Source organism: Zonotrichia albicollis, chromosome 1, assembly GCF_047830755.1.
Source record: "Zonotrichia albicollis isolate bZonAlb1 chromosome 1, bZonAlb1.hap1, whole genome shotgun sequence".
Lineage (NCBI taxonomy): Eukaryota > Metazoa > Chordata > Aves > Passeriformes > Passerellidae > Zonotrichia > Zonotrichia albicollis.
The window spans coordinates 102,186,663-102,213,572 of NC_133819.1; the positions used below are offsets into that span (position 1 = coordinate 102,186,663).

Consider the following 26,910-nt stretch of genomic DNA (forward strand, 5'->3'; position numbering starts at 1 on the left):
CCCAGCACCAGAGCTTCCCTTGCCCCCAGCACCCACGGGGGTTTCCTGGGTGGCTGCAGTGCCTACGCCCCCTCCCCTCCCTGCTTCACACGTGGCCTCCTTCTGTAATGCCAGGGAGTCGTGGCAGGAGAGGACCTCGCCCTCAGTGTGTGTTCTTAAATCATGAAAGTAGATAAAGGTGGGGAGTTTCACCCTAATTTCCCTGTAACTCATCCCTCAGGGCCCCTCTCCTTCCAGACTAGATATCATCACCTGCTTCACAGGATTCCAGCATCACCACAGGAGAGATTTGCCTTGAAGGGATTTTTTTTGGTAACTCTTACGTTAACACAGCACAATCTGACATTTCCCCTCAGGATCTGGAAGGCTAAGGCAGCAACTGGAAATCCCCAAAGTGTGAATACAGTAAATTGCTTCTTTCTTGGTGCGTCAGCAACTGTAAATCCTAACAATGCTCGTAAATGCATAATGACTTCAAAATTCTTAATTCTAATGACTCAATTTGTTGTCTCAAACACACACATATAGTTTCTACCAGTAGGGCATAACGGATGAGCTTTGGTTCTGGTCTCTGGTGCTGCTCTGCACTGTGGGAACAACTGAGAATGAGTGAAGCCACAAGTGATACTGGACTTCACTCTGACAGCAGGGCTGGGCTGTGATTGTGTGCCTGACAATCGCTTTCACCTTCAAAATGGAAACTGCACTTCTTCACTCCAGCTATAGAGGAAACCTTAATTGCAAGAAAAATGTGACTAGACAAGGAAACTTTATCATGATGCTTCAGTAGAGCCATGACACCAGTCCAAAGGTGAGGTAAACCTCCTAAATGTCAAACCAGAAATCTTATTTAAGCATAAAATCATAAAATCTGCCTTTTTTTTCCTTTTTAAAATTCCTGCTGTCAGCTGATCATTGCCAAACTCCTTGAAGGAATGCAGGATAAAAGTAAAAAAGTCTACTTGTTTATGCATGGATTCTACATGACCATTCTAAGCACTAGCACTTACTGTGTGACAATTAGCATGGCAGGTGACTTTATACAAAATGGGCATAAAAAAGTGCAGCACTGAGGAAGGTTCTGCAAGAAGGGCAGCTGAAAAGAACTAGGGAATTGCCAGACGTTGTCCTCTCCTTCTAGCTTTCTGCAAAATCCCATCAGTTTTCCCTAAATAAACTATGCCATCTGTCAGTATTTCCTATGATAGAATCACACATAAGATGAAAATTACTCACTAAAAACTCATCCCGGATGAAGAACTTGGCTCTTGTGACTTTGGGGTCTTCTCCTGCATCTGGTATTGCTGTTCAATTAAAAACAAATGACATCAGAAACACAAAAACCAAATAATCATCTATTTGTAACAAAAGATTTAATAAGAAGGAAGTAGCCCTTCAGTAGAGAAATTGAAATGTTAAATACTAGAGGAGATTCCCAGTAGGTAATTCTAAAATGAAGTCAGTAAAACCGGACTATGCGAACAACATATTTTAGGAACCTGAAAATTGCTGAAATCATTGCAACAATGTCATTGGTCATATCACAAAAAGGCTTACTCACATCCACAGCTTGTTCATATAGATATAAACCAAGTGGGAGTTAGGGTTTAGCTTTTATCAGAAAATATCACTAGAAAAAGCAGCTGAGCTGTTCAATTTCTGCAGCAGAACAGTGTCTCCTGAAAAAAGCTTCTGCAGGCAGGTATGTGAGTTTAAAAATGGTTAGTCCAAGATTACACTTGGAAAAAATGATAGCACTGACAGACCTTTTGATATATATATAAATGTATTTTAATTCCAGACCGGCCCCAGTTCAGCAGAATACTTCAAATATATTGCCCATCAAGGGATCTTGGATTAAATTCTTGTTGAGCAGGAGACTTGTTGCTCAATATTAACTGTTTGTCAGCAGACGAAGTTGTCATTATCTAGGCCATGCAATGACTGTATTTACTCTCAGTAACAATGCAGTGAAGAGATAACCTATTTATTTCCTTTCAGTGTTATTTATCATCTAGGATACCAAAATCAGATGCTCCTAAACATAACATTGTAAAGGCCAGATTTTATCAGAATATGGAAATGTATTTTTCATCCATAGTGCTGGTGGTAAAAATAGAGCAGCAGCACAATCAACAGCATATTGGAATCCAGTGCTGCTGCCCTTAAATAATGTCAGCTGAAACTGAAGAATAAGTGAACAACTACAGGTTAAAAATAGAGAGCTGTTTCATGTGTGAATATTCTGGATCACTCTAGATACCCACTGTGAAATCCCTCTGAGAAATACCAAAAGCCAGTTTTTCCTGACAATTGGCTTATTATAAAAAACTGCTGAAAATTCACTCAATCTCTGTCTATGTGATGCATGTTTAAGAAGGGGAAATTTGGGCGATGGAGATAAGATTTCTTCTGAAAACCCTCACCATTACAAAAGAGATGCCAGATCAACTCAGATTTTAGGATAGTTCATTTATCCTCTATACCTGAAACTCAGAATCACACTCATGAAGTTCCAGACCTCAGTGAAGGCTGAAAATAGACAATCACCACCTTCACCTCTGTGACCAAGGCTGTGGGTGGTGGTTGGTGGAGAATGAAAGCCTGTTCCAACAGGGGGCTGCAAGCACCACGCCAGGGTCATCACTCGGGTAAGGCAGAGGTCAGTGGTCAGAAAGTGAAAGTTTTACCACTTTTGCTAGACAGAGCTGAGACCTCTGGGGAGATCTCTGCCTGGCATAATACCAGAGTTTACGTCTGCAATATGTTACTGTGGTGCAGGAACCACTGCACTTCTTGAAGATAAGAAATCGATAACTCCATCATCACAGCTCTCTTCCTATGCACTGATGTGGTTTTCCTCCATTGAAGCTCCCTTACTGGTCTGCTGGGCTTCCCATCAGTATTTCAAAAACTGAAATTTACAGTATTGGAGGATGCAGAATGGCTGCAAAATAAGTCTCATGAATCCCCAACAAAGTTCAGCACAGTGGGAGGCCCAGGCAGAAGCTTCTGGGAAGGGGGGAGACGTGTGGCTGCTTTGCTGTCTGGGACTGGTTGTTCCTCCCAAAAGGGGAGGGCAGGGGCCGTGGAGCTGGAACCCCTTCAGACCCCATCCACACTGGGGTGCCTGAGCTCCACGCTGATGGCATGCTCCTTACCTGACCAGCAGCTCATGTCAAGGAACAGTGTGTGCTTGGGAATGTGTGTGAGAGACAGACAGACAGACAGACGAGCTACGGGCTGGGCCATGCCAGCAGGTCCAACCCAGCACGGGGAGAAACCTTACCATCCTCAGGTACAGTATAGTGCGCGTATTCAGGAAAGTAATCTTCAATTTTTGATTTCCCTGCCAAGACTTTTTCAGCCAGCATGTCTTGTTTATTCAAGAATAAAATGATAGAAATGGTCCGTAACCACCTGTCAAAAACAAACCAAATGTTTGTGTTATCTCTGACATGTTATTCAACAAAAACCTATCACATTGATAGGAAACTTACTGGCTATCCCTATGTGGACAGAGAGTGAAATGGTGTAGAACCTGCTTCAACAGAAAAAAACAAAGATGACCTAAATGATTGTTTTGATTGGTCTGCAGCTGTGCAGAACAATGGGTGTATTTCTAAGGTCAGTAAATACATTTATAAAAACTGCAGTGGACATTGCTAAAGGGAGCAGTTTTCAAAATTTTTTTCTAAATTGTCTTTTAGTTATCAAATTAGGAAACTGTCTACATTTTCTAGAAGCACCACAGTTCACAACCAGACATTACTGTCTGCTTTATTTGGTTGTGATAAAGAAAAAAAAAAAAGAAAAAAAAAGGCTAGAAAGCTCCCTCCCTCAAACTGCTCTAAGCTACTGTTCATCCACACAGTTATCCCATCTTTTAGGGTGGCCTGTATGACACCTGATGAATGGAAAGAAAATAATGTCTCTTTTCTTCCCCAATTAATCCATCACTGTGACAATGTGCCTTGGGATGTGCAGTTAACATTCCTCCTTCACTCTACCTTCAATCACTTCTCAGTGCAGAGCATCCTCACAGGTATGTGCTGAAAGCTTCATCACCTTATTTTGCACGTTGTTTTTACTTGTTCTCTACCAGGAGCCCATTTGTGTTGCTATTTGGTTATGTACCTACAATTTACAGGCACTGTGGCAATTTAACGGCAGTTCCAGTCAGGTTAGGTGTGCAGCATCACCCCCCAAGGCAGAGGTACCCTGTGTTCTCAGAGCTGACCCTTACAAGAGCAGCATAAGGAACAAGCACAGGGAGCTGCTCCTGCTGCTGCTTTGGAGGGGGAGACCAAATGTTCCTCAGAGGATCTTGGTCTCAGCCAAGCAGCAGAGTGATGTCAGGAGAGGGTCTCTCCTGTCTCCCTGGCAGCAGCCAGCCCGGGGCGGGGGCTTGCCCTTTCCAAGCTGTTCCCATGCCCTGCATCGTTTGGCAGGAGTGGTGAAATGCCACGTGCACTGTCCCTGTGCCACAGCCCCTGCCAGGGAGGGGTGTCACCCTGGGGGCACTCTGAGACCTGGCCCAACCTGGATATTTTCTGAATAAACAATCTGAGCCTACAGCAAGGGAGGTCCTATTTTGAAAGGAGTTGAACTGTAATTAAACTGGGGAGGATGGGTGGAAAATGAGGTTTGTTTTACCTATTATTCCAGATACTTTTGAAAAGGTCCAGGGATTCCCGTAGTCTGTTTGTGTTATTGTCTTCCCTTATTACCATGTTGTAGCTACTGCAAGCCACAACGAAGATGATAGCTGTGACATCTGGGCAGAACACACAAAAGAAAGAAGGAAAGAAAGGAGAGAGAATAGAACATCTCTGTTATCCCAGCACATACTCCTCAGGATAACACCCACCATTACTCACCAATCAGCCAAAAATACCAGAAAAAAGTTATCTGTAACACTGGACCTCTGTGCTAGTGAGGTACTGTGTGTGGGTATGAACACTGAGCTGCTCACACCTCAGAAAGTAAGTTTAAAATAAAACACAGAATGTTTTTACGTACCATTAAAGCATTGGATCCACTTTCTTCTCTCATCTCTCTGGCCACCTACATCAAACATGCTGTTAAAAAGCCATAGGATGTTATATCACTTATGTGCACTAGGAAAAATCACACCAAGCAAGTACAGCACGAGGGTTCAGTTTAAAAATCCAACAGCCCCAAGGACAGGAGCGGTAAAATACTGCCTGAAGAGGAGAGAGACCTGCTGATGCTGCACTGCATGTCAGAGACAGCTGCACTGCTCCACCTGCCCTGCTCTGCCAGGAGAAGGCTAGTGAACCCATAAAATGAGAAATACACTCTTCAAGGACAAGTGCTGGCCTTTCCAGTCCACAGCAGTGCATCTGGCATGTAATACTGTACTATAAACAAGTACAGGTTTTGGGATATTTTGTAGGGTGGTGGGGAAAGGGCAGCTCTGTATGGAGGAGGACATGAGGCAGCTCAGCCCCGTGAGCACTGCCACCCTTCTGGGCAAGAAGTGGTGAGAGAAGCCAGTCAGCCTGTGGGTGTTTCAGACACACAGCAAACTTTGACAAACACAGAGCTTGCAGCCCTCTGGAAGAAGGGAGGATTCCCATTGACTTCTGTGAACTCTCATTCCCAAAGGTATTTTATGATTTTATAGTGCTACACCAATGCACCAGTTTTTACAGGAAGCCACACACAACCCTACTAAAGAGCATTGCTAATACATGTAACTAATTAAAGCTATTTTTGCAAAGTATGAGGTAATTTTACTAGGACCTCTGGAAGGAGAGCTGAAAAGCCAAATCAAACAACAAAAAATCACCCACTCCCATCCTAAGCCTGCTACACCATGCATACATGAACAGAGACATCTGAATGAAGCTATTAAAAATGAGTATGATATTCATAAATCATTACTAACAGACTTACTGGAAATTTACTTTATCTACTTGAAATCTTGTTTCAAAAATCCCTGATGTCAACACTCTGCATCTTAATAGGTCCTGGAAATCAGAACAGAGAAGCTAATTAGTAAGGGTTTTTTTCTAACCTAATTTTGTTCTTAAAAGCTTGGAATGTTATTTTCCATGAAAAGTCTTAAATGTTTCATTTAATGAAAGTTCAATCAGACCTGTTGGTAAATCTGCATTTGTCTGTACCGACATGGTAAATAAACTTAATAATGATCACTGCACTTGGTTTGTGCACTCAGAAAGCAGGAGACCCCCATCTATGTCCTCCTTACTGCCCACTGAAACCTGTTCTTGATGGTTATACACCTTGGTATGTCATGAGGATAATGAATTCTGAAGTTACATAAAACTAAGAAAAATGTTATTCATGTTGTAAAGTCAAGTATTCAAATGTTAGAAAACTCCAGATTTACAGTTGCCCAGGCAACCTTAACTCTGCCCTCTTTTGTACTGAATGAGACAGGAATCCTATCGAAATAATAGCTTGTGACTGAGTAATTAAAGCTCTGTAACAGAGCACAAGGGAACAGAATTTAGGTCGTGCAGAAATATGGCATTTCTTTCCTATTTTTTAAACTAGCAATACTTTACAACTTAACCAACTCTTCTTTAATAATTAAAAAATAATAATTTCCGGAATTCTCAAGGGGAGTAGGTAAAAGCAATTTATGATGCCCCCTTCCTAGATGGAAGGAGGCAGTCAGTGGTGCAGAGTGCAGGCTCAGCTTGCCTTTTTTCCCTACCCTACCATCTACTGCTTCTGGTAGCCAAGGCAAACCTTGGCTGCTTTGACAGCTGCATGCACTCAGCTGAAGGCCACTTATTTAATATGTTTAGTTATTTTATACACTACTGTAATTTTCTGTCACTTTCTGACTTTGTTGTGGTGCAAAAAAAAACCCACCCAAAAAGCAGAAAGCAAGGGAAGAGAAGAAACAAGTGATTTTTACCAGCTAATTCAGCAAGGCAACTGATACTGCACAACAGGACAAAAACAAAAACAAAAGCAGAATCCCCCTCTCAGATCAAATTTTCCACCTGCCAAATACAAAGGGCCTTTTCTGATCTTTCAAGACATTTCTCCCCAAAGGAAATATCAGGAAAATTTTCTAGGTGATGAAAGACTACTTCGGGTAGAGAAGGGCTTCCCAGGAACAAACAGGCAAACACTAATGTAAATAATGAAAGCAAAAATGAGGACTTTCTTCACTGATTTTTCTCTCCAGGTGCATGATCTTGATGCTAAAAGCATGAGGTCTAGAGGGAGCAAACCCCAGTGCTAATTCCTTTGGTCTGAAAATGTCCCGAGTGCTTGAATAATTGATCCTATATTGGGTAGACTACAGGACATGCTTGTGGTTATGGACCCAAACTAGGTCTGAAGAAACAGGCTCTTCTCTGCATGCTGCCTTGGGTGATCTCTGGCAAGTCACTTCATTTCTCTGAATTTCACTCCCTAATTGCTCAGTGAGATTTGACAACTCTGCCTTCTTTTTAAGGGCGTCCACCTGTTATATGCCTTGCATAGTTAGACTGAGTTATCCAGTGCAGGGATTCTCTTCTGCCATCTATATTTGGAGTTTATGGCGTGGCCCACAATCTTGGCTGAGACTGCTAAATGACAGTGGGATAGCAGCACTGAAAAATAACAACTTCAGAATGTTTGCTGAAGAGACAGCGAAGGAAGCACACATCCTGAGCTCAGGGAAGGCAGCTGAAGCCAGGTACTATCGTGAGGCCCCTCCTTACTTCAGGATTGCACCAGTTCAGCCTTAACATGAACATGTTTGCCACTGGAGTACTCCATCAAGATGTACCACAGGATCTGGGAAAAAAATGTACTGGCAAATAAGGCTTGAATGGAAACTCTGCTACCCACAGGAGATGGGCAGCCTGCAAAGAAGGAATCTGCAGGCTTGCAGAGAAGTGTGCAAGCTCTGCTGCTGCCACAGGTGCTCTCCCCTGAATCTGGACACCTTATTCACTGCAAGCTTTTGCCTGTGAAGGACCCTTCTGATAGACATGGGAAGTCTCCCTCTGTTATCACCTCCACCACTGAAATAAAGCATTGCTTCTCTGTACCAAAGGCTGGTGAGGGAAATCATAACTTTTTACATTTATGCTTTCTGTTCTTTTTTCCATTCACCTTGTTTTTGTGGGACACAAAATGGGAAACAAGAAGACAAAATGGATCTAGAATCACAGACCTAGATGTTACAACAGTAAAAGACAAGTGTGCACCACCAAAATGCCTCTTCTTCTTTAATATCCATTACTTAAGCTGCTAGACCATATTTTGCTATTCTGCCATATGTCTTATTTCAGCTGCAGTAGGGACTAAAATAAATTACACAGAAAATCCAGATGAATGTCAGTCTTAGTTCAGACCCTACCCCATTATTTTTACTAACCTGATCTGTGGGTGTGTAGTCATCCATGCTGACGCTGTCAATTCTTTCTAAAAAGCTGGAAGAAAAATAAACATGCACTTAGATATGTACAATACTGTCTAGTAAAAGACATTTCACTACCTTTTCTAGTTTACAGTCCTGCTGAGAAGTAAAACACGACTTGAATAGTAAAGTTAGGAGCCTGATTATTTCCATATATTGCTCAAGGTTATATTTTATAAGCCAAACAAACATTTTACCCAGACTGTGTTTCAATACAGCACTTTCAAAGTTACCATTATGCAGTACTCACCTGTGGTTCAAAATGCAGTAAAAACGTTACAATTTTGTGAGGTCCACTAAAAAATACTATGACTAACCACAGATCATAACATTATATGGTTGTTAAGACTTAAAAAATATTTTGGGATTTAATATAGAAAATGTGGGAAAGGGGTGCCTTTATTTAGTATAATGCTGATCAAGTATAATGTTATGTTAATTATGGTCTCAGTAGCATTAGCAGAAATGCTTGTTGGTATATACAAAAAGCTTTGGACTGACTTGCTGCCCTCCAACACTTCAACTAAAGCAAAAAAAAAACAAGGAAGTTAATGAATCTGATTCTTTATGTCACCAAAACTCAGTGACATGCATGGAGGGAAAGAAAGCTGCAGGGAAGGGCAAGAGATAAGAGAACCAGAAAACAGGGGGAAACTACATTCTATGATTATTTAAAAGATTTTCCAAGCTTTAATTCTTTCCTAATATGTGTCAGAATGGCAGCACAAACATGTGATTTTATATTTATTGCTAAAAGAGGCAGGTAGTCCTCTCTCGCTTCCATCCGTTTCTTAGATCTCCTCTGAGCCCAGCTGGCTCATTTTCCCTAGACTGCCTGTATGACTTAGAAGCTTTCTTGAATTTCTACATTGTTATCTGGTATTTGGCAGTGAATATCCCATTGGCTGACATATCCCACTACAATATTATCAAGACTTCTTTATCAAAAGGCAAATTTTCCCCAATTTTACTTGAGCGTGCACATGGAATATGTGTCCCACTTAATTGCAGTGGGAAAGAAAGAAAAAAACAGTGAACTCTTGACTTAAAATGTAATTCACTGTTAACACAAGGGTCACACACACTGGCCAGTTGAAAAAATAGCCCCCTAAAAGCTGTTTGTAATTCTCATAGCAGTTTCCCACGGATATAAACTGAAAGGAAAAGAAAATACACTGCATATATATTCACTTAAAATGTTTTTCCTTTTCAAACCTCCATTGTTAGCAGGGAAACAAAATGCAGTAGTAGTTAGAATATCCAGCTTCCCTGTCTGGATGATGAAGGTGTGACAGCTAAGCACAGGGTTAAAAAAAAATAAATCACTGTTTAGCACAACCCAATGGGTGCCTGTTAGCAAAACTATATGGAAGAAACTCTGAAGAAAAAGCATCATTTCACAAATCCTTCTTCCTTGCCAAAAGCCCTATAAATTTATATGAGGATATAAAAGTACATTTTTATAGTCAGCTACAGTCACCATGGGAAAGCAGTTTTATTCAGGCTGAACCTTTTGGTCAGAAGATTGTGATCACCTAGACTGAGCAAAGTTTAACTTCAGTTATCCCACGGTCCATGCAGAGGCCAGAGCAGAGCGATGCATTTTTAAGTGACACACCTATCACTGAGAGAACTCTCACCTCATGCTTGCAGCACAGAACGTGAAAAGAAGAATGCAAAAAAGCCCAAAGCAAAAATGCCTCCAGGCTGAAACTTCCTGATCAGAGCAACTTTCCTTAACATGGTTGTTCTTCAAAGTCTGTTCCAAAGTACAGACTATGTCTGACACAGAAAGGGATCTACTAAAGAGTGTGGACTGAAGTCAGTGTTTGTGCACAAATACAACTCCATCACAAACCCTGCAAGACAGTGTGAATTGGCTTTTTTTTGTAGAAACATGTCTTGTGAAGTTGGTGCATAAATCAGAAACAATACATCTTATCTCCACAATATCACGATCATTTTGGCAGAACTTACCAAAATGGTGCAACACAGTATTAAGTGCTAACTCACCCCTTTCTCACCTATACAAGTACTTAAGAGAGGTTCTTGGTTGTTAGCACTTTCAAACAGACAAATTATAGTAAGGAACAGAGGAGTGAGGAGTAATGCAGTTACACTACACACAACCCATGGCGGGTTGGGAAAGAGGCAAGTCTCCCAATTTGATGTCCTACCTATGAGCTGAAGTCACCTTCCACTTTGTCCCAGTAGAAAGACCAGTTTTGAATCCCCTAAACTGCAACACCACAGCTAAGAGAGAGCCAGCTCTGACAAATATCACATGCTTAAAAAATATCATTGGACACAGCAGCTGTGCCATTTTATGTTTGTAAGGTTTCTGTCTTCGTGTAAGCCATATTAAAATAAATGCAATGACTTACAAGGTTTTACTTGCCACCTTGCTGTAACAAGCTGGAACGGTATCACTAGCATCCAATAAATCCACATGCAGCTACTATTAGGATTGGGATAAATTTTGTAGCTTTATAGGAAATTAACCTTTTCAGTGTATGATGGAGAGGCTTCCTAAGATTTCTTCTGCAACGATGTCGTTAAGTGTGGAATGAGATTTCTCAGAGGAACAGAGACAGCTACACTCTTAGCTTTTCAAAAGAAAAATCAGTTCTTGAATATCCCTCATATGAACTCCTCGCTTGGCTAATTATACAGCATCAAAAAATAGTCCTGACAGGCAAATGTACATACTGGGTACAAGAAATGGATGCCACATGAGATAAGGAGTCAGTACTGCCTCATCTCCAAACACACTAACTTCATTCCTATTACCATAGTAAAATGGGAAACCTGAAATTACTTTTCTAAACTGCTTTCTAGAGAACGTTAACTTCACCTAATCCTAATTGTCTTGAATAATTATGTTCTGACAAAATATAGATAATTTTATACATATATATACTTTCAGATCAGCAAATTTTGAATTTACATGACTGAAATTTCCATTTAAAGAACCCAAAGTACAAAAACATCAACTGTGGCAATCCTGATGTCTCAACGCCAAGAATCCGTGTGAGGAAAACATAGTAACAGAAGAATGAATAAAAATGGACACAAAGTATCACTTACTCTCTTTTTAGATACATTTTTTTCCACTCAGGGATGTAATTATTTTCACAGAATCATGCCTTTTTACAATACTGACAGGTCTTCTATTTATCTAACTTCTATAGAAACCTATACTCAGGATTTATGTTAATTCTGCAGTGACTGTTTTGCATGCATGTGCAATGAAATTCAAATTCACACATACAAGTCAACAGTGAATAAAACAGTAACATGATATAATATACAATTGTGGTTTTACTTATAAAGGATTCAGTCAGATAATTAATATGACATTTATACTCTTTTTAATTTTACATAGGGTGTTTCATATTTCCTTATATGGAATAGCAGAAACTACCTCTTAATTTAATTAGGCAAGTTATTGGAAGGAAGGTCTCTTCTGCTCTGGTTGGAAATGCAGTGGTTTGGTTTAGCAACAAATTAAAGCAAACTAAAATGGACCAATAAAGTTAAAAAAAATAATGAGCTACTGACATTATTATATCTATTATTAAGCTGATCTGTAGTTTTATAAATATCTTCAGTGAGTTTCCTAGGAAACTCAGCTGACACTTGGTTTGACAAGCAATCTCTAAATTTTATATTATGCAAGCTGTGAACACAAAAGTACAGGTTTTAGATGTGCCTGCCAGTGCATGTGGGAACTATCAATAAGCATTCTTCTCTTTAAAAACCATGGCAATTTGAGCAGCAGTAGCAGCTATATAAGAATTTCTGAAAAAAGGATTCATAAATGCACAAATAAAGAGGAGGTAATCGTACATGAAAATTCTTTTCTCACTAAATAAATCACTACACAGCTCTGTGTAGATATTCTGACTCCACAAACAAAATGACAATTAAAAGAAAAATCGTGTCTTGAGAATATATGATTGACAGAAAACCCATGCTGTATTTATGAGAGTATACTTAAACATCCAAAGAATTGGAAAGATGAAGTGCTAAATCACAGATCAATACAACAAAATAGGCATTTTAATAACCCTTGATCTACTTCAACCATTTTATGCTCTCACCTGAACATTTCAGTGGCCTCACATCAAAATATTCCCAAGGAAAACAAGAAATCAAACCCATTCAAAATGCTTGTCTCTTTAAAAGGAAAAGGTATTGTGGCAAATCTTAAAGGTTTTAAGGGAAGAATCTCAAAACTATCTTCAGGTAAGTTGTGGGGTCAGCAAACCTTTACAATTCAGATGGACCATTAAGAGCTTTGCAAACATCTCAGCCAGGCTCAAATAACTATATATATGTATATATATGGAATCAGCACTAGGACTTTTAATTCCACTCTCCTTGGATATGAAGTTACAGGTGAGGCAGATGCTTTGCAAGAAAAACACACACCCCAAGTCTCTAGAGAGGTGAAATGGAAAAGACTTTTTCTTTTTAGTTTCTGCTGCAGTTCTCAAGACCAACATATTTATTGCACTCTTTCCCCCCTTCTCCCTCCCTCCATATATTTTTTTAATCAGCTGAGCCATTACAATCTTGTTAATTCTTCCAGCAACATTTGAAACAGGAAACTGCAGATTTTTTTTTTTGAGAATACCTGAATACCTTAGGCTCTAAGGTTGGGCTTCAAGCAAACTCACACTATCCTGATGTATTTCTAGGTAACTGAGAAAGACATAATGAAAACAGCCTCCAGTAATATTCTAACCCCTAAAGGATTCATTTTCCCAAGTCATTTGCTGAAAATATCAGCAGAAATCCCTTGGAAGGCTTGGCAAAATTTAGTGGCTAACGATTTTCCTGCTGAATTTAAATCATCACTGTACTTTAAATACAGCTTCCACGTGCAAGAGGAGCACTCCTCTTGTCTCCCTCCACAGCGCTCTGCAGCCACTTCCCACCAGGAGCCAGCATTGGTGAGAGGGCACAGCAGGGCAGAGGGAAGAGGGAGAACCAGACCTGTTTGGGACCCACCCTCGCTCACGGGTGCTGTGCCCCAGTTTTGAAGCACCAGCTGCCGCTGTTATGGAACAGAACACCCAAAACAGACACGCGAGTACTGAAGATGCTGCTGGAACAGAGCACGCCTCCAGCAGGATTGGGAACCCACGGATGGCTGATGTGCTTGTCACACGGCTCTGGCACCTGCTCCGTGCCCTGAGTGCTCGCCGCTGTACGGAGGCTCTGTTCCACCGCGATCCCGCTCCCCGCGTCCCTCCAGCCGCGGTGACACGGGCGGCGGCACACGGGCGGTGACACACGGGCGGTGACAGCCGGAAGGGGGCGCTCTCTGCCCGGCTCCCGCTCCCTTCCTTTTCCTTGCCTTCCCTGCCCACCCCTTCCCCGGAGCGTGTCCGCAGGCGGAGTGAGGCTCTGCTGGGTCTCGCCGTAAGGTTTTTGCTCTAACACAGGTAAAACATGAATTTAGCAAAGATCTCCTGAATTTACCTTGCTCATCCCCTTTTTCCAGCGTTCACTCTCGTACTCGCCCACCGCCCGCCAGGCTCCCAGCAGAGCTCATGCTGCGCTGCCCGGGGCTGGCAAAGGGCTGCGTGGGGATGACCAGAAACCGGTGGGATTTATCCTTCACCCATCCGCACCTCCCAGCTCGCCAGCAAGGAGAGCCTGCTGTGTCAGGAGATGAAAAGGTTAAACAGGATGCCAAGAGGGAGAGCAAAGTACAGTCATGCCTGAAAACCGCCAGCTCCTTTTCCGCCCAGGGAAGCTTGAGGATCTGCGGTTCAAAGCATCTGCCCTGCCCTCTGCTCGGCCGGGGGGAGGCAGCGGCTGGAGCCGGGTCACCACCAGCCTGCTGGGGACCATGGACAAGTGAGAGGATTGCACAACCTTCAGCAAAGCTGTGTGCTTCCCTAGAGCAGCACCAGCCACTGCGCTTGCTCCAGAGGGAGAGAGGCAACAAGACTGGGAGGGTCTCGGGCCACCGACGGTGACCTCTCCTGGGCACCCAAGTTTGCTGCACAAACATGTCTGGGAGCACATAATCCATCCCGTTTTATCACTGGCCACGGCTGCTGCCAGCTGTGGCCCCAGCCACCATGAAGTCATCAAGAGCACTGCTGTCATGAGAGGCTTTACTGGTAGCAGCCATTAATGCTCCCTCGCCATCACACAAAGCAGGAGAAGCCCAGGTTGAACCCTATTGACTGATGGCACCTTTGGCCAAGACACCAAGAGCAAAGACAGATGATGATGGCTGCAACCAAGGGCTCATACACCATTCAGGAGGTGACCTTCTCCTGCAAGGAGCCAGAGTGCTGGTGGCAGCTGGGGGCACATTGGGTGACGAGATGGAAAGATGGCCAAAACTTGTAGTTCTCCTGGTCTATGGGTTTGGTTAAGGGAGTTTCCCAGCAGACATCTATTTCAAACTCACTTTCTCCACCACTAAGCACGTACTGCAGAACATCTCTAAGCTTCACAGGCTTTGGTATGTGTCCAGCTATTAACCTAAACAAATGCACAAAGAGTTCAATTGCATTAAATGTTTCAGATATATGAGTAACACCCCACTTCTGTTTAATAAGAACCATCTCACTTTCAACTGAAAATATGTGAACTAAACTAAAAAATGAATAAACAGTATGACTTCCATAACTGCTTGCCCCCACTGGTTCCCTAAATTTGTTAAGAAGCAGTGCAAATTTTGGGAAATGCATTTCTTCCTTCTAAATTTAGCAAACTAACCACTTCTTGGCTAAGCAGATGTTTTTGCTTTCCGAGCGAGAGGCCTATGGGGATCATCATTAACCCTCTTCTTAACATAAACACTGACTAAGACTTAAATCTGGAAAACTGTCATTCACACAGAAAGGTTAACAGGCTCCAGCAGAAATGAGACTCATCATCTGCAACTTCTGCCACATGGGATCTCAGAGAACAGGGAAGATGACAGGCAAAGAGAGAATAAAGAAGAAAGGTAATTTATTTACTTATTTTAAAAGCGACATTATTTTTCTACTGCGTGTGTTCAGACGTTTTATTCCCAGGGGTGCAAGTGGTAGAGCCACTGCAAAACACAGACTAAGAATGAAGCACTGATAAAATCTGAAGCTTAGACTGGCACATGCAGACCCTCCTTCTGACCAGTTTGAATCCAGTAAATTCAGTGTTATCTTCTTCCTTGTAAGTGGATAATCCTAGGCAGGCAATTGTTATGTGCATATTGATACACCCATGGAGAGTTTATGCAGATACAGATTTGAGTTCTGCAATGTAAAGGCTACACAGAGCACATTCTGCAGTCATAAGTGCAATTTTGAATAGAGGACCCAAAGATAAAAACCTGAAAACAGAAAGCTCATATTGTGGTATCCAGAGAAATCTGGATCCTGACTGCTTTGTGAGCTCACGTATGGCAGATTAGGATCTCTTTATCCACTGTCTGAATGAAACAAATGTTTAGCATCTTCCAGCAACTACACAGACTGGTGCTGGAAGGGAAGTTGAGAATACCTGAAAGATCAGATGAGACACGTGGGCAGAATGCAGCTGTCCCATCAGGACCTGCAAAATGTGCCTTTTGACAGAATAACAGATCAAAACACTGGGTTTATGTCCCACTACCTAAAGTACACAGAAGACCTCACTTCCATCTCTTCTGGTGAACTCCTCAAAAAGGACTTGGACTTTTATGTTCAGGAAAGCTGAGCTGTGGGGAAAAAGCCTTGATAATACTCAAAGCTACAACATGCATTAGGTTTACAAGCACCAGATACATACCACAGCATTGCCAGGGGATGTCAAAAGTTAACAAAATGTATTTGCACTGGATGTTGCAAATAAGAGCTTCCCCTGTTGCTTACAAGTTTATCTTGCTCTCATAATGGAAAATTACTTCAGCGCAACTTACACATTGTGGTTGATGGTTTTGTTTTCAAAAACGGTTGCACTGTAGATATCTTCCTAGTGTACACATATTCACCAAGTACTGAGAGACCTGGAGAATGCCAAATCCAGGTTAGAAACAGCAATGGTTGTTGGAAATTGAACATCACTTAGTCTGGTGGAAGTGGTTTGGGATAATAAATCTGTTATGGTGACTGCCAAAAAGGAAAAACCAGTTTGACTGGAGGTTTCTACAAAAGAGAAAGCAGAAAATCCTCAAATGGGAGAAACAAAGGTAAAAAACCAGACTGAAGAGGAAGTCACGAGAAGTTTGTGTTTACCTGTGGCACCAGTCCAAACTCAGTGCAAGAGAACTTGCTGCCAAAAGTTCTCAGGCCTAAAATCAAGACAGATGATTCCCCAAAGAGGATGGTAATACTCTCTTGAAAACCCAGATGAAGAACAGTGAATTCTTTAGGGTGGTGAATGCTTCTGGCCAGAAAAAGCACTCATGCATGTTTCTTACTGCTTTCAGACCTGTGAATTTTTGCTTTCACTTACACGTTTTGCTGACATGTAAATTAAAGGAACAGCATGTTAGAATCCTGAGCAAAACGAGAATCTGTCTGTTTGCTTACACCTGTCATGCCTGCCAGGTGTTGACATAGCCAGGAGAATTGACATGGCTGGAGTCCGAGTGAGTGCTGGGGTTAAACAGGAGAATGGCAGTAGCATCAAGGATTGACATTTGAATCACAGGAGCACAGCTCTCATGAGAATATCTTGGAGGTTCCAAGACATAGACAGCATCTGAAGTTTCTGCAGGTAACACCCATTCAAGGAATATGAGGGCTCCTGACAATCATCCTACCAGAGAAGGAGCTTTCTGGGATTGCATGTAAAACCTGAAGTATGCCATCTGTGCAAACTAAGGAAACAAAAATATTTCTATGGAAAAGTCAGGAAGGCAAGCAGCTTCCTGCACAGTGGAAAAAAGAAACTCTTAATGCTGACCTTGCAGAACACCTGGAACAATTTCTTTTACCTTACTGCAGTTTATGAAGTGTGGTGACAGATCATTTCTGTTCTGCACTCCTTAATCCTTGTCCCAGCTTTACCAGTGCACTCTCATACCTTTACCTTGTGTGAAGGACATGTTTCACTAAAGGTAAGGGTCATGCTGGACACAACTCTGTGAGTAATCCTTTGATGTGCTGGGCTGCTGTGGGGTTCACCACCTTCTTCTCAGAGTTACTGACATAGGATATTAATTACCTTGTCAATGTTCAAGGCAAGAAAACTTACACAACATGCCAAAATCAATGGCTCAGGAGTTAAGGACGGAAGGATGATGAGAGCTGACATCCTTCCAGCATTTAATCCCCAAACACCCAGCAGAATCACTTCACCCATCATTCCAGAGGGTGAATTCATACCAAGGGTTGCCTTCCCTTTAGCAAAGCACAGTGACATAGCAATGGTTCACCTTCAATGGGAAGGACTCAAAGCTTGTTCTTCCCAAACTTGCTCATGCCAGGCACCAGAATTTATTAGGGCCTCCCTAATTGTAGTCTTGAGCAGACAGGTTATCCTTCTTATTCCCATGCACAACACACTCCAGATCTATTAATGAAAAACAGTACCAGGTAAATATCTGTATATGATCATCTGCCTTAGAAATTACTAGGTGAAAGTAATAACATCAAGCAGAGGTCTAACAGTACAGATAAAAATGCTAGACATAACCATTAGAGTCATAAAAAAATTCCTGTATCTTTACAAATGCTGCTGCTGAGATGTTTTCATTAAATCACCATTATCCTGCCCATTTTAGAACAGAATATATTTAACCACTGAATGTATTCAAGCAACTGGTCACACCACCTACAGCTTGGCTGAGTGATCACCTCAGGTAGCTGGAGGAAGGCATGGAGCTAAAGCAAGAAGATGAATTGTTACTACAAAAATGGAAGGAGAAGAATGCAGTGACTATATCCAACTTGCTAATAATTGGCCTAATTCCATTTAACAGCTACAAGCTATTTAAAAGCTCAGTGGTAAAAACTAGCCCTACAACCCTGCTAACTGAGAGGAAGTCACATTAACAACTGCTTACTATTAATAGAGCATTTTGTGAAAAGCATTCCTAATGCTGCACTCCCTGCAAGTTTCTTTACATTCTCATCAATTTTCCTTACCTTGTACAGTGCACAGTGCATTTGTACTATTAAAACAACATACAGTGAGTTGAGTTTGAGGAATGAGGAAAATAATTATGCAACAACCTGATTATGTCCTGCTTCAAGTTACTTTAAAGATTAAGTTACACTTCTGTTCTTAATCTCTCTAGCCTGTACCCAACAGGTAGCTGCCATTTCTTGGGTCTGGTTTATGAAAAGCTAAGGGAGCAAAGGGATCTTGGCTTGTGGCTAACAGAGAATTTGGCACCATGGACAATCCTTGCTGCTCCCAGCATGGCCTCCACACTGAGATGTTGGCTGCCACCATCTATGGCCAGAGGTGGGAGAGCTTGGGGAGGAGGGACTTGAGCAGCACTGGACATGCTGTGCTGGTGCTGCCACACAGCAGCATGGCCCAGCCAGCCTGAGGATCTGCAGGAGCCACCTGGGAGCCTGGCAGCTGCAGCTCCTTGCAGGATCCTGGCCAACATCACTACCCCTGAGGGCACGATAGTGCTGCTGTGAGAACAACTTCGGCCTTTACAGCTGAAAAGTCACCCTGCCACCTCCTAGCAGCTATTGCTTTGTACCATGTTCACATCTACAAGAAAGGGCAAACACTTGATAAAAGCTACCTTATTGAAAAAAATCCACCAAGGCCAGTTTCAAATCCTGGATTACTTTTAAAACTCCTAAAAACAGGCACCGAGAAAGAAGCTGAACTTCCTAATTTGTCTTCTCCATCCATACAGTTAGTGGAAAAAATGTGCAAGATTTATGCAGTAGCAGCTGGAGAAGGTTGAAAAGGAATATACAAATAAGGCATAAATGTCAGAAACCCAAAGCCACATGTCAGTTCAGATTGCAAAATGTTGTCTATTCTCTCTTTTTTTTTTCTTTTAAAGAGAAGATTAAAAATACTATTTCCACCTTGAATGTAACCTGTGGAAAGGGAAACTAGGAATCATTTGTTCTCTAAATATGGAACTATCACTGGTGTTCATGCAATGATTTATAGCTGCCTACGTATATAGGCAAGTCACTCTGCGGTCAGGCTCTGAGGGCAGGCGCAAGTTTTGTATTTTCAGGGAGAAAAGGGGATGCCTTTTTATACTTTTGCTGTTTCTTTCTCACTGGAAACATAAGGATGCCTAAAACAACAAATTCCCTAACAGGTTCCTTTCCCTCATCCAACTGTGTGTACGACATTGTGGCTGGGACGCTGGGATATGCTCTGAGAAGGAGAGTGCCCAGCACTTGTCCTGAGGGCGAGAACGACTCTTGTGATGACCTCTAAGGATCTGAACTGCTTTCACAGAAAGTCTGAATTCAACCAAACTTCTAATAAAAAGTTCTTCGGGCTCAGGAGAATTGGGTGTCCTCAGGAAGTAGACATGGAAGGATCCAAAGTGGAGTGTAAGGAAGAAGAAGAAGAAAAACCTTTATCCTCTGGGATTTTATTCTCTGGGATCTTGGCTCTACAATGAGATGAAACTCTCAATCACACAGAGTTGGACATTTTTCAAACAAGAAATCTGGGAAGCTTCATTAAGTGATACCAGACCTAAATTTCAAAGTTACAGACAAAGCCTCAGCCCCGAGTGAAGGCATATCCTATTGAATAACTGTCTTTGCCCAGCACCTAAAAAATGAATTTTTAGATTGACTGTATATTATTTTAAAAAACAGTCTTCCCTCCCCTAAAAAAGACTTTCTTCAAAAGGGCTTTTAATGATAAAGTCCACTGCAATTCAGTGAGAATTAATTAGGGAGTAGACATTGTATTGAAATCATTACAGAAACAGAATTAAACCACGAAGTTTTGTTGTTTTTAGTTTCTTCTACTTCCAACCAAATGTGATTTCTGATCCCAAACACCAGAGCACAGGTATGGTAGCTAAATCTGCAAGCATTTATTTTAATCAAATAAGCACACAGACAATTGCCAATCTTATAATCCCCTTAAATTGTTAGTAACCTCCTTAATTAGATTACACATAATCCTGTCCTAACTCCAGCACTACAAATACTGATCTCCTGCTCCTAACAAATGTCTGTACTGCAATGGGACATCATGCATTGGATGTCAAAGCAATTCCTTCAGAAGAATAATAACTTTGCCTTGTGGGGCATTACTTTGTTTGGGGTGCCTTGACAAAAATTTTAAGTAAATCCAAAAAGTACAGACTTACAACGTAACTGTGATATTTTGAAATCAAAAGCCATTTATTACCTCAGCAAACACTGATACTTCATCCATTTTGCAAGATGTTTTTTGAGAAGGTCTCAATGCAGCTCATTCAAAAAGTGAAAACAAATAACACTAATATTTAAATGAAATGTTTTTGACTATGGTTTCTAAATGTCAGTATTTTAAAAAGTATTTCTAGTACCTTGAAATCCCTACAACAAATCAAGACATGCAAGTAACAAACAAGAACACATCTTAAGGACATATATCTTCGTTTATTGGTTACATGTTAGATTTGGGGCTGCTCTGATCTAACTTCAACTCAAGCACTGCAATGCACTTCTGAGCAGATTTGTGTCAAAACCTCATGTGGACAAAAGCCAAATCAGAGAAGTGAGGAGATGGGGATGTCTCCAACATTTCTTAATGCTTTGTGTTTGTGTTTCTCGCCATCTCAGCACTGAGAAATTGTATGATGGGCTCCACCACCACCCTTTGTGGATGTCCTGGGCCACCTCTGCTCCTCTAGAAAGGACATGGACAGCCCAGCAGGAAAGAAATGATGACCAAAATGAATCTGGAGCATAATAGATGTGCACTGAAAAATTGCTGACTCTTTCCTCAAAACTGACACCATTTTCAGGGTGAGCATTTTTTTTCACAGAAGCTACAAGTAGGAGGCAATTTTAATAACTGTAGAACAAAAGTAGATAAAATAAACACAAACAAATGGCAAGATATTCTGACTACATGGCAGTTTTGAGCTTCCCTACACTTTTTTTTATTTTGTCAGAGTGATTAAATATTTTAAATATACAGAAGGACTAAGTTCAGTGCAAGAAAAATCTTGATTCTACCAAGACTCACTCATAAGCATAGTTTTAAGGATGTAAGTAATCCTACTCAATGCAACAAGACCTTGGAATTCAATGGCACAGCACTCATGCTTAAAAGATCAGTAATGTGTGCAAAATTCTGGATGTGTGGAGCCTGAATGGTTTTCCCCCCTCAAAGCAAATGAAGACCCACTCTTCACTCACTACAGCCCAACTCTAAACCCCACAGTCAGAACTACTGCCCAACACCATGTGACATCACAGCACGTCTCTGTACTTAGAAAGTACAGAGGTGGCTTTTTATTCTGGGGAATGATCACAACTGTGTCATTCTCCACAAGTGTAATTATCTTGCTATTAAGAGTAACCTGTAATTTTTCAAAAATCCTGCAGCTTTAGATACAGATTGTTAGCCCTCTCTCATCTTCCAATGCTTAGCACAGGATATATTAAATGCAAGAAAAACACCCTACCTAACAGTGGTTTTGCCCACATATGACCCAAGAGAACCACCAGTGCACAGTCCACCACCAGCATGGACAGGTTCCTCTGAAACCTCCATCAAACCACCAGGATATCAAGGCAGGCTCCAGCTTTACCTTTTAATATGGTATATTGTATTTTAAACACTTCTCACTATAACGTGGATGATCCTATGGGGACACTGCAGCAAAAATACAGCCTAGGTCTGTCATTCCACTTCCCAGGAGGGGCCTGCTGTCTCCCTGGTGACTGCCAGGGGCAGGATCATTTTCCACCACAAAACAGGGGCTGGCCCATAAGCTGAGGGGGTTTCAGGACACTCACTGCTTATACAGCAAGACCTGCACACTGATCTGTTGAGACAACTAGGAAAACCAGGAAAACCCCATAATTTGGCATCATTAACCCCAACTTGCCTTTTGAGAAGAACAGCCTCACAAGTGCTAAGGACGTTCTGTTAATTATGCATGCAGGATTTGTTTTTCCAGTGTAATTGATTTTCTTCAGCAGTTCACCTTAAAATGTTTTCTGTTCTGGCAAGGAGTACAACATCATGCAACACCCATGCCCTGCTTAATTACACCAGAAGAACAAAAAAAAAGACCAGAAAAGTGAATTAAGCTATAGCACCTCAGCTCTTTAAAGCCCTACTCCACCACTATCCTTTCATAAAGTATTTTTAAGTTAAATTTGTTTGCTTTGAGAATCTGAATGACTATGGTCTTTAAATGTGACAGAAGAGAGAGGTGCTGGAAGTAGAATACAAAAGCACAGCATTAGTGATTCAACTAGACTTTTTTGTATTTACTGCATCAAACACAACTATACTGATTATCACCAGAAGTGTGGTAATGAGCAGGCTACAATTAAAATTTAGCTACCATATACACACCAGTAGTCAAAGACGTACCCACGCACAACACTGAAAATTCAGTGCCATGAGGGATTCAAAGTAAGAGTTTTACAAAAGAGCCAGTGCACTGTGGCATCATAACTTCTATGAAAAGGATCAATATTTTAACATTAAACATGACCTACAATTGTTAAGGAAAGGAATGGAATGAAAGATATAATGAGAAAGCAATGTTTTAACATTATTAAATAAAATAATACTATCAAACTACACCCAACTGAGAAAGTGAATTATGACATGACATGAAATACACATGCAGTGTTTTGAGGGAAAAAAATACATTTCCCACAATCCAACATTTTTAGGCAGTCCATATTTTCTGTAACTGTTAATAAACCCATTTACCTACGTGAGTGCCAAATCTAGACAAGATGTCTTTTATTCTGACTGTCCCCAGAGCACAAATTCAAGTGATTGGGACTGCCCCAGGTAGCCACACAGCATTGTTTAGAGTTTTATAGATATATACTGATATACATTTTTATCAGTGTTGAAGAGCTTTGTTCTGTTATTCACATCATCTACTGAGCATCTGAAGGAACATCCCTGAACACAGCAGGACAAAGAAAATTGTGGAAGGAGCAGTTTAGATAGAAATATATAAAAATTGAAACCATGAAAGAAAGGAAGGTATGCTTATTTGTAGTACAAAAGAAATTCCATCTGGTCAGGCTGTGGGCTTTTTCTTGTAGAAATTAAACAGGAAATTATTTTCTCCCCTTCCCCCTCTTACAATGCAAGGCATTTTCACTTATGATGCCAAAAGCTTGATATTTGTAGAATAGTCTGCCATCAGTCATTAAACAGCCTCATACAGTTTATAGGTAGACAGATATTTCCTGACAGATACAGAAAACAGATTTAGAACCGAAGCCGAAAATTATATAAAGACAGATATATAGATACACATCTTAGCACCCTGGAGTACATTTCCAAAAATAAACTAGTCAAATGGTTATCTTCCTAAAAAAGCTGATTGCATAAGCATAATTACACTAAACACAAGTACCTGCACTATCTCTGTGCATGTTATAAATAGTTCAAAGTTACATTATACAGCCTTATTCTAAAACGCTATTGTTCTAAGTTCATGCCTTCTCTCACAATCCTTTCAAAAAAGGCCCTCAGCTCTCACCACTAGCTATTTTCTGTCACTGCTGTAGAACTTGTTAGAATCCAAATACACTATTTGCACCTTGCAACCTGCACTCATTATCCAAAGAAAAAATTCCAGCAGCTAGGAAAGTCGCTTGATCATATCACTCTTTCTCTACTGATGACCAGGATTCCTCTGCTTGCTTACAGCATCTTAATTATGTAACTCAACACTTTTTGTCATCTTGGAAAAAACAACTGAGAAAGGTGTTTTTCAGAGTACAATTTATACAAGATCCTCTTCAGAGACCTTAAGCTGAGACTGTTGAGAAGGATATTCAGCTGGATCCAAGAACAGAAAAAATCTCCTGCCAAGTACTAGATGAGAGAAGCACTATCTGCTGGGTAGTGAGAGCCCTGAGAGTGCTGGGGTTTTTTCCCCACCTGTCTTGCTTTGTGACATAAAATTCCAGTTGCTGAATTTGTGCAAGAAGGCCCAAATCTCAGCCTAGCAACAAGTAGAAAGTGAGCATAAGAAGCACCTCTGAGAGGGGGGAGATGGACTGGCATTGCCAAGCATTACCATATAACACTGTTCAGCAGCATCAACTCAGCACTCAATCACCACTGTGATAACACAAGATATGTATATTTTTTATTAAAGTGGTTAAATCCCTCAGTCATAGGTAGCTGCTTGATACAAACTCCAATTTCAATTCATCTGTCATTTAAAGGTTAAGAAGAGGGGGGCAAACCTAACCCTATGGAGGAGGCCCTCTGTCAGCAAGAGCAGCTCTGCTGCAGGACACAAGCATGACAATGCTGTGGGAGGGGACCCTCTGCAGGATGTTTTGCTGACAGCAAGGGTTTTGTTTAGAAAGAGGATACAGATGAGCTGTAGTTTGTACCCATGATGACAACTAAGAAAATAACACCTCCTCAGCTCCATTTCTGCATGTTGCATATGCAGTAGGTAGTTCTTTCTATACATGGTATATAATGAGGAATGTAACTACTAAAAGCAAGCCAGCTGATATTACTTAAAGCTGCTGAAATAACTGAGCATTTCTAAGAATACACAGAGACTCAAACAAACAAAAGACAATCCACAACAGCAGAAAAAACACCTGTATGCCTCACTCAATTATGTTACACAAAACAAGGATATTTCTGCCTTCTGTGGGTATTTATAACAAAGTTTTTTTTATGTTTAATCTCGTAGAGGCAGGCATTTTTCTGCCCTGTGTCTAGCTTATGAAACAAGCGCCTACCCATGTTTCAGATACTGGAGGGATTAAGTGACTTCTGAGAGTGGTCAGGCACTGAAATAGGTTGCCCAGAGAGGTGGGGGAGTAACCACCCCTGGAGGTGTTTAAAAGGTGTCTGGATCCAGCCCTGGGTGATGTGGTTTAGGGTTTTACAGGGGTAGTGTTGGGTTCATGGTTGGACTTGGTGATATTAAATGTCTCTTCCAGCCCTGATGATTCTATGAGTCCAGGTAAACATGCAGCTTATTCTACTCCCAGTGGAATTAATGCAGCAACCTGACCTTCTTTCCTAGAATGAAATCAAGCACACTTTGCAATTTACCTTTGAAGCTCAGCAAGGGATGTGGAGGCTACTAAATACTTCATATTTGTAGAACAAGTAAGAAGGGTTTTCCTAATGTGTCAGGAAACATGATTATTAAAATTCAGTATCATTACTTCAAATAATGAGAGTTGAAAATAATGGAGCAAGATATGGAAATTAATAAAGAAAAAGAGATAAAAATCAAACAAAAGACCATTTGGATATAGAAATGCTGAAGTAAAGCTTACGAAACTCACATTACGGGGAAAAAAAAAAGACACCCACAGGATAGGTACATAACTATGTATTTGAGAAAATTATACCTCAGACATTATCTTCATGGTGATCCACAGGCATACAGAGAATCACTGCAGACATCTACTGAAATTTAAATCAGCTAGCTCAATTACGGATAGCAGTATATCTGCTATGTCAAGGCTTTAGCACCTGAACCATGTATTTTAGAAACCTGGCTGTACTTAAGCTTCTTTTTTCTGCACAGGTGCCCAGACTGGTTAGGTTAATGGCAGGCTGGGTGTGTCCACACAGGCTGCAATTGCACCTGTAGTCTGTGTCAAAAGATTCAAAGAGCCTGAAAAGAAGCTGGCAAGAGAAGAAATACAAAAAAAACCCTGAATTTTGTAAATCAGTGGAAAGTTAAGGCTCATGTATAGCAGCTTCTTCACCAGAGACTGTGGAACAAGAAAATTACACCTCTTACAAGTAGTTTACAAATATTACGTCCTTGCAAAGGTTTTGCAACTATATATAATAATTCCAGCTTTGATCTAGTTGTATTTAATTCACTACCTCATTAAAACAGTTCTATCTGCCAAAGTTAATTTAAGCAGTCATATGTTAACCCAGCATAATTTTCAAGAAATCTTTTTCCTTTACAATTACATTGCCGTATGTTAATAGGATGGCTTTTAATAGATTTTTTGTTTACATACATGTCATAACTGACCCACTGAAAGATTGTATCCTAGTATCCAAGTAAAGTAGCATCTGTTCTAAGTTCCCCTGTAGCAAGCAGATTCACAGGAACTATTACTCCAACTTGCAATTTTTTGCATCACTAAGAGCTCAGTGCAATTACTTCCTAAGTGTGCCATCTCTCCTCTATGCTTCATTCAGTAAAATCTGTTTTATGGGTGTTTTAGTGGCGAGCTGTGCTGTAGAAGCTATAATTTGTGAGCTGGATGTGACACACGGCCTCACAGGCACACCGATTTATTTATTTTGCTTGCTCCTGATAACACTGAGGTGCGTGTCTGAAAGGCCAGCACGGGCATCCAGCGAGCAGGAGATTCCCCACCCTTGCTGCCTGCCTT

General features: G+C 41.1%; 1 protein-coding gene across 2 annotated transcripts in view; it reads right to left on the reverse strand.

The window, feature by feature from the left end:
- The window catches only part of GNAL (G protein subunit alpha L), a 182,246-nt gene that overhangs the window by 6,321 nt on the left and 149,015 nt on the right, over positions 1-26,910 (reverse strand). For both annotated transcript variants that reach the window (XM_005486711.4, XM_005486712.4), the window contains exons 6-11: positions 8,378-8,432; positions 5,923-5,996; positions 5,023-5,081; positions 4,657-4,777; positions 3,290-3,420; positions 1,237-1,304 (exon numbers count right to left, since the gene is read on the reverse strand). In XM_005486711.4, the coding sequence (XP_005486768.1) occupies positions 1,237-1,304; positions 3,290-3,420; positions 4,657-4,777; positions 5,023-5,081; positions 5,923-5,996; positions 8,378-8,432 (508 nt within the window). The remainder of the gene's footprint in view (positions 1-1,236; positions 1,305-3,289; positions 3,421-4,656; positions 4,778-5,022; positions 5,082-5,922; positions 5,997-8,377; positions 8,433-26,910) is intronic.